Source organism: Tamandua tetradactyla, chromosome 1 (assembly GCF_023851605.1).
Source record: "Tamandua tetradactyla isolate mTamTet1 chromosome 1, mTamTet1.pri, whole genome shotgun sequence".
Taxonomy (NCBI): Eukaryota; Metazoa; Chordata; class Mammalia; order Pilosa; family Myrmecophagidae; genus Tamandua; species Tamandua tetradactyla.
This window is the reverse complement of record NC_135327.1, coordinates 70,406,497-70,420,148: the sequence shown is the minus strand read 5'-3', so window position 1 is coordinate 70,420,148 and position 13,652 is coordinate 70,406,497. Positions and strand designations below refer to the sequence as shown.

Genomic DNA, 13,652 nt, shown 5'->3' with positions numbered 1-13,652 from the left:
TCCCCAATCAAAAGACAGAGACTGGCAGAATGGATTAAAAAAACAGGATACTTCTATATGCTGTCTACAGGAAACACATCTTAGACCCAAAGATAAACATAGGTTGAAAGTGAAAGGTTGGGAAAAGATATTTCAGGCTAATAACAACCAGAAAAGAGCAGGAGTAGCTATACTAATATCCAACAAATTAGACTTCAAATGCAAAACAGTTAAAAGAGACAAAGAAGGACACTATCTACTAATAAAAGGAACAATTCAACAAGAAGACATAACAATCATAAATATTTATGCACCGAATCAGAATGCCCCAAAATACGTGAGGAATACACTGCAAACACTGAAAAGGGAAATAGACACATATACCATAATAGTTGGAGACTTCAATTCACCACTCTCATCAATGGACAGAACATCTAGACAGAGGATCAATAAAGAAACAGAGAATTTGAATATTACAATAAATGAGCGAGACTTAACAGACATTTATAGGACATTACATCCCACAACAGCAGGATACACCTTTTTCTCAAGTGCTCATGGATCATTCTCAAAGATAGACCTATGCTGGGTCACAAAGCAAGTCTTAACAAATTTTAAAAGATTGAAATCATACACAACACTTTCTCGGATCATAAAGGAATGAAGTTGGAAATCAATAATAGGCGGAGTGCCAGAAAATTCACAATTACGTGGAGGCTCAACAACACACTCTTAAACAACGAGTGGGTCAAGGAAGAAATTGCAAGAGAAGTTAGTAAATATCTCGAGGCAAATGAAAATGAAGACACAACATATCAAAACCTATGGGACGCAGCAAAGGCAGTGCTAAGAGGGAAATTTATTGCCCTAAATGCCTATATCAGAAAAGAAGAAAGGGCAAAAATTCGGGAATTAACTGTCCACTTGGAAGAACTGGAGAAAGAACAGCAAACTAACCCCAAAGCAAGCAAAAGGAAAGAAATAACAAAGATTAGAGCAGAAATAAATGAAATTGAAAACATGAAAACAATAGAGAAAATCAATAAGATCAGAAGTTGGTTCTATGAGAAAATCAATAAGATTGATAGGCCCTTAGCAAGATTGACAAAAAGAAGAAGAGAGAGGATGCAAATAAATAAGATCAGAAATGGAAGAGGAGACATAACCACTGACCTCACAGAAATAAAGGATGTAATAACAGGATACTATGAACAATTTTACGCTAATAAATACAACAATTTACATGAAATGGATGGGTTCCTGGAAAGGCATGAACAACCAACTTTGACTCAAGAAGAAATAGATGACCTCAACAAACCAATCACAAGTCAAGAAATTAAATCAGTCATTCAAAAACTTCCTAAAAAGAAAAGTCCAGGACCAGACGGCTTCACATGTGAATTCTACCAAACATTTCAGAAAGAATTAGTACCAACTCTCCTCAAACTCTTCAAAAGAGTCGAAGTGAAGGGAAAGCTACCTAATTCATTCTATGAAGCCAACATCACCCTCATACCAAAACCAGGCAAAGATATTACAAAAAAAGAAAACTACAGGCCAATCTCTCTAATGAATATAGATGCAAAAATCCTCAACAAAATTCTAGCAAATCGAACCCAACAACAAATTAAAAGAATTATACATCATGACAAAGTAGGATTCATCCCAGGTATGCAAGGATGGTTCAACATAAGAAAATCAATTAATGTAATACACCATATCAACAAATCAAAGCAGAAAAATCACATATCATCTCCATTGATGCAGAGAAGGCATTTGACAAAATTCAACATTCTTTCCTGTTGAAAACACTTCAAAAGATAGGAATACAAGGGAACTTCCTTAAAATGATAGAGGGAATATATGAAAAACCCACAGCTAATATCATCCTCAATGGGGAAAAATTGAAAACTTTCCCCCTAAGATCAGGAACAAGACAAGGATGTCCATTATCACCACTATTATTCAACATCATGTTGGAGATTCTAGCCAGAGCAATTAGACAAGAAAAAGAAATACAAGGCATCAAAATTGGAAAGGAAGAAGTAAAACTATCACTGTTTGCAGACGATATGATACTATACGTCGAAAACCATGAAAAATCCACAACAAAACTACTAGAGCTAATAAATGAGCACAGCAAAGTAAAAGGTTACAAGATCAACATTCAAAAATCTGTAGCATTTCTATACATGAGCAATGAACAAGCTGAGGGGGAAATCAAGAAACGAATTCCATTTACAATTACAACTAAAAGAATAAAATACCTAGGAATAACTTTAACTAAAGAGACAAAAAACCTATACAAAGAAAACTACAAAAAACTGTTAAAAGAAATCACAGAAGACCTAAATAGATGGAAGGGCATACCGTGTTCATGGATTGGAAGACTAAATATAGTTAAGATGTCAATCCTACCTAAATTGATTTACAGATTCAATGCAATACCAATCAAAATCCCAACAACTTATTTTTCAGAATTAGAAAAACCAATAAGCAAATTTATCTGGAAGGGTAGGGTGCCCCGAATTGCTAAAAGTATCTTGAGGAAAAAAAACGAAGCTGGAGGTCTCACGCTGCCGGACTTTAAGGCATATTATGAAGCCACACTGATCAAAACAGCATGGTATTGGCATAAAGATAGATATATAGACCAATGGAATCGAATAGAGTGCTCAGATATAGACCCTCTCATCTATGGACATTTGATCTTTGATAAGGGAGTCAAGCCAACTCACCTGGGACAGAACAGTCTCTTCAATAAATGGTGCCTAGAGAACTGGATATCCGTATGCAAAAGAATGAAAGAAGACCCATATCTCACACCTTATACAAAAGTTAACTCAAAATGGATCAAAGATCTAAACATTAGGTCTAAGACCATAAAACAGTTAGAGGAAAATGTAGGGAGATATCTTATGAATCTTACAATTGGAGGCAGTTTTATGGACCTTAAACCTAAAGCAAGAGCACTGAAGAAGGAAATAAATAAATGGGAGCTCCTCAAAATTAAACACTTTTGTGCATCAAAGAACTTCATCAAGAAAGTAGAAAGACAGCCTACACAATGGGAGACAATATTTGGAAACGACATATCAGATAAAGGTCTAGTATCCAGAATTTATAAAGAGATTGTTCAACTCAACAACAAAAAGACAGCCAACCCAATTACAAAATGGGAAAAAGACTTGAACAGACACCTCTCAGAAGAGGAAATACAAATGGCCAAAAGGCACATGAAGAGATGCTCAATGTCCCTGGCCATTAGAGAAATGCAAATCAAAACCACAATGAGATATCATCTCACACCCACCAGAATGGCCATTATCAACAAAACAGAAAATGACAAGTGCTGGAGAGGATGTGGAGAAAGAGGCACACTTATCCACTGTTGGTGGGAATGTCAAATGGTGCAACCACTGTGGAAGGCAGTTTGGCAGTTCCTAAAAAAACTGAATATAAAATTGCCATACGACCCAGCAATACCATTGCTAGGTATCTACTCAGAGGACTTAAGGGCAAAGACACAAACGGACATTTGCACACCAATGTTTATAGCAGCATTATTTACAATTGCAAAGAGATGGAAACAGCCAAAATGCCCATCAACAGACGAGTGGCTAAACAAACTGTGGTATATGCATACGATGGAATATTATGCAGCTTTAAGACAGAATAAACTTATGAAGCATGTAATAACATGGATGGTCCTAGAGAACATTATGCTGAGTGAGTCCAGCCAAAAACTAAAGGGCAAATACTGTATGGTCCCACTGATGTGAACCGACATTCGAGAATAAACTTGGAATATGTCATTGGCAACAGAGACCAGCAGGAGTTACAAACAGGGTAAGATAATGGGTAATTGGAGCTGAATGGATACAGACTGTGCAACAGGACTAGATACAAAAACTCAAAAACGGACAGCACAATAATACCTAATTGTAATGTAATTATGTTAAAACACTGAATGAAGCTGCATCTGAGCTATAGTTTTTTTTTGTTGTTTGTTTGTTTGTGTCTTTTGTTTTTTTCTTTTTCCTTTTTTTATATATATATATTTTTTATTTATTATTATTATTTTTTTTTCTCTATATTAACATTCTATATCTTTTTCTGTTGTTTTGCTAGTTCTTTTCCTAAATCGATGCAAATGTACTAAGAAATGATGATCATACATCTATGTGATGATATTAAGAATTACTGATTGCATATGTAGAATGGAATGATTTCTAAATGTTGTGTTAATTTCTTTTTTTATTTAATTAATAAAAAAATAATAAATAAATAAAATACCAGCTTAACTGTTATCCAGTCAGAATTGTTGACAATCCTATAATCTGAACTATAAATACAGTTCCTCTCTTTATTTGGTGAGCCAATTGCTTGGAAAGCTGGAGTCTCTTCCATATTTTATTATCACAAACTTCACTCAGCACTCAAAAATTGCCTATGAGTTTTTTATTTGTCCACATTTAATGGACAAAGAACTACACAACCTGTAAAGAATTATTAGATGATCTAAATTAATCCACGTAAATATAATAATCTTCAAGGGCTGAAAGGGTAATTATCTCTGCAGACTCACACAGAGCTACCTGCTCACACGCTTTGCTCCTCCACAGGCCTGAGAACGTGAGGTAAAAAGTAAGAGCTCTCACGTCTCCTCCCGTTTTCACAGAGGAGAGGCCTTCTAGCCATCTCTGCATCTTAGGAATTTAGTATGACTATCTCTGGTTCCTGTCTACCGTCTTTCTCTCTCCTAGCTGTGATAACCCAACATTCACTAGGTCTACGATTAGGTGGAGTGACAGTGCCACAGAAGCAATAAACAATATTCAGAACCAAATCTAGAAGAAAGACAAGTCGTCCCCTGCACTTCTGGAAAAACATTGCCCTTGCCCAAGCTTTGCAAGGTGGTCAGGCCTGATCTATAGGCCCAGTGGCCTTGAATGCTTGGGCAAGAGAGTGGACACAAGGTAAAAGTCACATTCTCTGATCCAGCTTTAGTTAGCAACTATACATGGGAGCTTAGTGGCCATTCATCCAAATTTAAGAAAAAGAAAATTGCTAGGCTGGTTTCCAGTCAGCTCTCAGTTTTTGGTATTTGCTAATGCATTCAATTAGAGAGAACCATTGATAGGCTGGTATATGTCTAACAACAGGCCGCCTGAAACAAAAAGACACGATTTGTAGCAGTTGCTGATTTCCATGGCCTATTTCAAGCTAGCAACATGACATCGCTGGACAAGGAGTTGGGAAGAGATGCTCAATTGCACACTATTATATAATATTTCCACCATACGTGTGACAACCGGAAGTAACATCAAGAGCATGGAGAGGAGCAAAATGTCACAAAATAATTTGGAAGTGATGAGTTTTGAGTTTTGATTACCATGGTTTGTAATGTATTTTATTGAATTGTAAGTCTATATAATTTGATTTTTGGTCATGCTTAACAACCAATTTGCAAAATTCCTCTTACAAATCAGTGCTAGTTAACCCCAGCACACCAGTGGAAGAACCCAAGAAATGAGCAGTCACTGCACAGGTCTAACTTCCAACAAACTGTCCATGATACAGTGGCTTTGACCATAACTTGACCTACTTGCATGGACCAATAGGAATGAAAATGAAATTCTCTGAATTATAAGAGATGACAAACCTGGTAGCGGCCATGCACCAGTGTGACTCCTCGTATTAGAGATAAAATGAGGTATCTAATCCCACCTTGCTTGCAACTCAGAGTGGCACACAAAAGGCCCTTTGTCAAAGAAGTGTTTTCTGGAAAGGAAACACAGAGAGAAGTAATTAGTAAACTATCTATTCTCAAACTAGCTGCTACTCTTGAATTATATTTTTAAGCATCCCAAAAATAAAAATTCCTAAAGAGTTTATGAATGAAGAAAATGAACATTCTGATGATGAGGCAAAAGTCGGACCTTTTGCACTCCAAGTACAATTACATATTGTATAATTACATAACGTATAATTACATATCCAAATGTAATTAAATACTTTGGACTTTTTCTGGGCCTAAGTGTATAGAAAATAATTTCCTTCCTCTGTCTCCCCAGGCTGGTTCCTCTTGCTGTTTACATAAGGCAGCCATTCACACCACCTGGGCCAGGACAGTCTGTGTTAGTTTACACCTATTGTAGCAGCATAATTATGAAGGGTGTCCCCTTCCACTCTTAAAAGTACCCAAGTTTGAATGAAGAATTAAATAGAGGGTCTATTTTAGAGCTTCACCATCCACCTTGTCTCACAAGTCAAATTTTAGAAGTCATTTATGACTCTTTCTTCTACTTTACTCCTCACAGCCAACCAGTCTCTCCACCTGCTCAGTTATACCTCACAAGAGCTCTTGATTCTGTCCCATCCCTCTATCACTGCCCTGCTTTTGTCCAGCAGCCCGTCCCACCTCCAGTTCATGGCCGGGATATTGCCTGGTTCAACCCCATCTTACCCCACCAATTTCCATTCCACTCATCCAAAAGTGTCTTCTTAAAAGAAGTTCTTGTCATTAGTTCCCTCTTTGGTAGTTGTAGTATTCTGCCCAAAGGCTCCATGTTGCATCCAAAGCCTTTCCACAGTGGCCTACCACCTCCATCTTCCACCTCCACACTATTTCCCATGCTCCTGTCCTTCCAGCACTGTCTGGCATCCTCTTCACTCAACTGCTACTTCCTCTCCTGAATCTCTGTTTTAGAACCCTGCCTCAGGATCCTGCCTCTCTCCTCAAGACTACTGGCCCATTCTGCTCCTCAACAGCACAGAGCTCACCTATAGACTTATCTCACTGCATTGCAGTAATTTAAATAAATGTCAGTCTCCCCTTCTGGACTATAAATACTATCAGCAAACAATGGTGGTGGAGTTTATTTTTTACTTCTTTTATCTCATTAACCTAGTGGGACTCAGTAGACACCTGGTAAATGTATCACTCTGTTCATTACAGATGACAAAATGTATTTTTATGAATAATGGATCTCTTAATTTTTCAATTAGAGAAAAAAATCCTGTGATGACTTCTACATTATAGTATACATTCTCAAAAGTCACTTTAGAAAACAGTTTTTGAACCTTGTACTGTGTACATAGATGTGATGTACCCAAAGTAATGCTCTTGAGAAACATACTACCATGATGCTTTGTTTTTTTTTTATTTTCTCCTTAATTTTATTACTGCAGATTCTGAAAACAGGTCTCCTTATTTGAGAAAATGGAAAACATGTCTCTTAAATAATCTTTTATTATGATATGAAGCAAAATGCTGTTAAACATCACAGTATTTGTCCTTGAGCAGAAACAATTCCTGTGTTTGGGGGAAGATATAATGATGTCTTTAGAAGCTATGTCGTTCAAACCTAACAGAGCATAAAATACCCCATAAAAAAGCTAACATAATGAGGCTAAGCAAGGCATGGATTGTGCTGACCCTTTGTTTCCTCAACTGTAAAATGAGAAGGTTGACTAGGTGGCACCCAAGGCCCCAGCATTTCTGCCACATTATATTGGAACCACCTGGCTAAAGGAAGAAATGCTAGGGTGTCAGGAGATCTGGCCTCCCTCTGTTCCTGAAGCTGTCATTTTTGAGCAGTCAGATCTCAAGGGCACCATCCCAAGAACTGAAGAATGCAAACTGCCTGCAAGAGCCACACTCTGCCCTTTCACTTCCCTGGGCCCCCACTTTCCCACCTCACCTGGCTCCATACTACTGCTTTTCCTATCTGCTACTGTCCTTCTGCTTTGTTTTATGGACAAACTCAAACACCCTTCTCTGACTTTCCCAGCCTTCATTGCTTTCTTTGCTATCTGCAGCCCCCAACGCCACCATGGAAAACATGCTGCCTTGGCTTCCTCCACCCCTGCAGACCTCAAGTGCACAGCTTCCTCAAGTGCAACATGCTCTGATTTCCTCACCCTGAAACCCTGTGCAACTCACTCCCCCTCCCTGGGCCTCAATTTTCCAATTCATGAAATTAAGAGGTTAAAGTAGATGACACTAAGGTTTCTTCTGGTTCTACGAGCCTATCAAGCTCTATGCCCTGCTCTAGCATGCAATCTTTTAACATTTTTAAAGTATGAGATCATGTGGTGGTTTGGAGCTATGTGTCCCAGAAAATCATGTTCTTAATCTCAAACCATTGCTAAGGGTGGGAACCCATTGTAAATAGGTTGATTGAATGAGACTTCTTCAGTGAAGATGTGACCCATCTGAATCAAGATGGGTCTTAATGCTATTACTGAAGGCCTTATAGGGAAGACCACAGAGAGAGAAGCCACAGGGAACAACCAGGGCTGGAACTCAACAGAACCCAGAAACAAAAGGAGAAGATATTGCCATGTGCATTGCCATGAGATGGAAAAGCCAAGGACCAAGGATCACCAGATCCAGCAGCCAGCCCCAGAAAACCATAGTCTTTGGACTTTGTCCAGCCTCAAAACTGTGAGCCAATAAATTCCCATTGTTTAAGTTGACCCATTGTAGGGTATTTGTTTTAGCAGTTAGGAGACTAAAACAGACCAGGAGGACAAAGATGATAACTTTCCCAGTGATAATTCTGAACTTAACTCTGTGACAGGTCAAATGACTACTCTATTTCAATTATACTAACCAATCTGACTGTTATCACCTTTGCATGATAGAAAAAGAGCTGTTTTCCCATTTTGGTCCATTCCATACCCATTTTTATTGATTGCTGCTTGCACCTTTTCTGGACTATGTAATGGCCTGTCCCCACCCTCAAGTTCTATAGAATGGAATGATCCTTCAATAAAGAAAGAAGAGTGGCAGTCCAAATTTCACTCTGTACTGCTTGAATATGACATGCTTGACTTTTCCTTCAATGAAATATAAAAATTAAAAATTAACTTTCCATTACCAATGGAATTTCAAATCTACTATATTAATTTAGCAGCTGCAACACGGAACTGCAAAATAAATATAAATCCAGGTATTAATCAATGTTTAATTTGTTTAAAAGCCATTACATTAGTTGACTGTGAAATGTCAAAATAATTATGCCTTCAAATGTGACTGAATTCAATAGGCCAGATAAGCATTCAGGATCCAGAAACAAGCTTAATTTGAATTTTACCAGAATATATTTTTACAGTATCATCAATGTTTCTAACATTTCTCCCTGGAAACAGAGAATTTTTTTTTAAAAACCCTACATGGCAGTTGTTGTTTTTTTTAACTTCCATCAACAGATGTCTCACTGCTCCCTTCCCATCTTGTACATGTTTCTAAGTTCAATACCTGGCGTCCATAAAAATTTTGTATTATGAACAAGAGGTGAGCAAATTAGAACTGATCTCTTGTTAAGAGATTGCCCCTAAATTATCAATTTTCATTTGTAAACCAGTTTTGGTTTCACTTGTGAACCACAACTTGCCAGCTGAGCCATGAGTTCACCATTGGAAAACATAAAGACCCATCTTTAACTTGTACTGTAACTGGGAAGAGGAGGAAATAACATGAGCTAGGCACCTTACCACCTGCAAAGCCAAGCCACGGAAGTGATTTGTGTCACCATCTCATTTTATTGGGTCATCTAAACTCTGCTTTAAAATAGGTGCCATCTCCACCCTTTGTTTAAAAGTTCAAAGAGATTAACCGGGTAATGTGCCCAGAGGGGGCCAAGCAGACTTTGAGCCCAGACTCATTTGATTTTAAAGTGCCTTTCACTACTCCAGTCTTCATATAAGAAGCTACTTCATCTAAGAATCCAGTTTGATTTTGCACCTGAAGACATCTGGAACTATAAAGCCTTGCCCAAATATAAGTTTGCATAATTGCAAGTAGCAGCACTGCAGGCCCAGGGACATCAGGACAGACCTAAAGCTCAGCTCCTGGAATAGCCTGAACCACACCAGCTGGTTGTGAGGATCAATCAAAATAGTGAGAAATACTCAGCATTGTGCAGTGTTCATTCACTTACCCATCCAGTCATTCTACAGATACTTATCGAATGCCTTCCACATCCATGTCGGGGATTTTGCTAGACCCAAGGGATACTGCAATGATCACAACAGATATATTCCTTTTCATCATCCAGGTTGCACCTAAAATGTTGCTACCCAGAGATGTGTTCACTAAGGTCTCCTCACTTCCTCCTCATCTACTACTCTTAGCCACATCACCTTCTTTTAAATTGTGCCTGACACTTAGACATACCAGGATTTACCATATTTGTTTGGATTTAAGAAAAAAAAATTGAAATGGTGGTGCCTGCCCAGGACTTGCTTCCCTCTCACTCCCACATGAGATACTGCTCTACACTCTGGGTTCTCAGCCCCACCTGCTACACCTACTAACAGATCCACCCTGGGGCCATCTCAGACTTCCTCTCTGATGTGGGACCTTGGGCTGACTTCCACTGCAGCCCCTCCATAGGAAATCTGGACTCTTCTCTCTACAATCCCCCCGGCCCCACACTGCTTGCTTGATTGTACCAAGTGGGCCCAGAATGCATAGACTTTGCATCTACTGTCTTTTACGGCAGATAAGTCTGCATAAAATCTCCAGATTACACATTTAAGAATTCCACAGCACCAAAACATAAGAATATCAGGACTCTTAGCATTCATTCATTCATTCCTTCAACATACATCTGACAGTATCTCCTATGTTCTCTTATCTGTATCTGCTAGATTTGTGAGGAACAATAGATGGTCGTGGAAGGTTAAAGCCAATTATGGAGACAGCCAAGCACACCGTTGTTATGACAAACAGTGTTAAGGCCATAATGAGGAGGTCAGGCTGCCTCAGAGAAGCCCAGAGAGAACCAGGCCACCCCAGATTGAGTGGGTCAAGAAGCATAAGAAATAAGAGCATTAAGTATGTATTTGCTAGAGGTCTGCTCAAGGTAATTTCCAGCAAAGAAAACAGAGGTGGTTTTGGAAGAGATGCCCTCTGCTCCAGACCATAGAGCATTGATGGAGTTAGGTCAAGGAGCTGGGGAGAGCACATTCTGTGAGCAAACACACCAAGTACAGAAAGCCCAGGAGCCTGGAAAGGGTTGTTCAATTTGACTGAACCAGAATCCTATGCTGGAAATGATGTTGGAAATGGTGGGCCAGATCCCTCAGGCCTCAGAAGCCAGCTTGAAAAGGCTGCACTTTATTCTAAAAGAAACTCATACATACCTGGATCATCTACCCATTGCCCTGATGGCCAAGCACCAGAAACTGGTGCAGAGTCACGAGCAAGCACTTATTACTTAAGTAGCCTACCTGCAAAGAAGACAAGCATGTGCAAAACCACCATCTTCACTTTCTGCAGAGTCATGAGGTCTTCAGGGGGCTTTATAGTGTGCTGGAAAACTTGACACATTTCAACAACACTTGGGAAAAAATAACAAAATGGCATTAATGGATAAAGTTTTGCAACACATATAGCTGCTCTGTGTATAAGGCTTATTCAGAACATGCTTATAAGAACTATCCTCCCTGTTCAACAATTTACAGGACACAAGAAAAATGCAAATAGCACAGTCCAGACCTGTAGAAAAGTTTAAGTTTTTTATTTTGGTTGCAAGAAACAATTTCTCAGCCAATAAACTTGTTGGTTGCTTTCTCTTCTTCTCTTGGCCCATTCTCTTGAAATGTATAGGCTGATAATCAAAGGGCATTCAAAAAAGAAACAAAGGAGAAATCTAATAGAAAGAAATCTTATGGTTTATGATCTGTGTGTGGGGAATTAACTTTAACAAATGAATCCTTTATGAGTGAGGATTTTTATTTTTAAACAAACTCCTAGAGACTAGTGGTGTGTGTGCGTGTGTGTTGGTTTTTATGTAATCCATTTGAGAGGCATTGGAATAAAAGCACTTAGATCAATTTTTTAATAAGATGCCATTGGTAAAAATAACTTAACTCGCCCAGAGTTATGTCATAAGCCCCCAAAGAAAAGGGCTCATTCATATATTTATCTCTCTTTTTTAATCTAAAATGGTTTTGGTTTCATAATTTGATGAGTTTATATACTTTCCAAAACTCAAAAAGCCTTCAAATATCAGACACCACTAAACATATAAATAGCATTGTTTATCTTTCCAGCACTTCTAAAAGATTAAAAATATATACACATTTTGATGGACGGCTGTATCAACTGATTAAGAAAAGGAACACTAAGGCCTAGTAGTTCAAAAAAAAATAAGTTAAATGTCTTGACTTCTCTGAAGTGCCATCGCTTGCACATCTTAGCAAGTTGCGTTTTCCATAATGATGCTCATACAACTGAGACAGATCCAAAAATACTGCAAGTCTGCCAGAAAATACCACATCAAGAACCTTAGAAAGCTTGGGGGAATGATGTGACAACACAAAACACAGCTTCTTGGAACCCCATCAAAGTCGTATTTTTTTTATATGCAAGTCAATATTTTTACAGCACGTTGTTTTAAATTCAGCTTCCCCAGAGGAAGAATGAAATTTTCTAGGAAAATGCTTAACTTTTAGTTCTGCTGTGGTGTTTAAAGTGACTCAAGAAATGACAATAGAACAAGCCTGCTTAGTTAAACATATCTCATACACAGTACACTCTCACCTTAGGCAAATGTGCATTTTTGCCAATGGGAATATGTCGAGAAGCCAACCAGCCCTTGAAGAATGCAGCTATCATATGTTAATATGTGAATTTCAGCTTAGTGTTGCTGTCAGGACAAAAGTAAGCTTGGTGTTTAAATGCATTTATAGACTCAGGCACTGGAATCCTTGACATGATGAAAAGTGTAATGCCTTTATGGTTATACTCATTAATTAAAGATTAAGGGATTCTAAAACCATTCAACACTTTTTACCATAAGGCAGAATTATACAAAATATCGTGTATGGCTCTTGTGAATTGAGAGATAAGAACATAGAACTGTTCTGAACTAAACAACAAGCAGGATAAAGTTATTTCTAAGCAATAATGGAAATATAGTTAAACTGGAAAGCAATGTGAGAGGAATAGTTAGTGGTAGAGGGAGACAAACTTAGATGTCATTTATATTCCTGGCCAGAAAAACATGATGCTATGCAGAGATACTTATTAATCACCATCAGATAACACACATTTTGATAAGTTGCAATGTTTTAATTATTACATTTTAAAATTCTGCCTAAATGATCATTGATGTGGAGGAGAAAGAATAGTTATTTCACAGAACATGGGTACAGTCCCCAAGTGCTACTTTCAGTTGTCCTTTACTAGGTGTGTTTTATTGAGCAAGACGCTAAACTTCTCCAGGTCTTGGTTTCTCAACCTCTAAAATAAGGAACTCTTGTCTGGAGCAGCTAAAGTTTCTCCAAGTGCAATGTGCTTGCAGATAGCCTGGGAATTGTGTTAAATTGCAAGCTTTGATTGGCAGGTAAGGGGCAGGCCCAAGACTTTGCATTTCTAACATGCTCTGGATGATGCTGACATCGAGGAGCAAAGTGCTAGACAAATTCAAAGGACCTTCCAGCTCAATAGAGTAAGGCCTGCACCTCACCACATGCTCAGGTGGACTTCATGGTCTGGAAAGCACAGATTTAGGTAACCGACTACTTTTTCTAATCTACTGTTTCCTCTTTAGCCTGCTTGCCTTATTTAGGTGATAGAAGTAGGGTTGACAAATGGCTTGAAAGCAGGATTCACTTTGAAATGGAATTGATTCTAACTGCAGGTAATAGATACT

At 38.3% G+C, this 13,652-nt stretch overlaps 1 protein-coding gene across 1 annotated transcript in view; it reads right to left on the bottom strand.

The window, feature by feature from the left end:
* The window catches only part of ABCA13 (ATP binding cassette subfamily A member 13), a 442,652-nt gene that overhangs the window by 343,603 nt on the left and 85,397 nt on the right, over nt 1–13,652 (bottom strand). Inside the window, 2 exon segments of the mRNA XM_077118896.1 lie at nt 5,645–5,763; nt 11,224–11,333. Coding sequence (XP_076975011.1) covers nt 5,645–5,763; nt 11,224–11,333 — 229 coding nt within the window.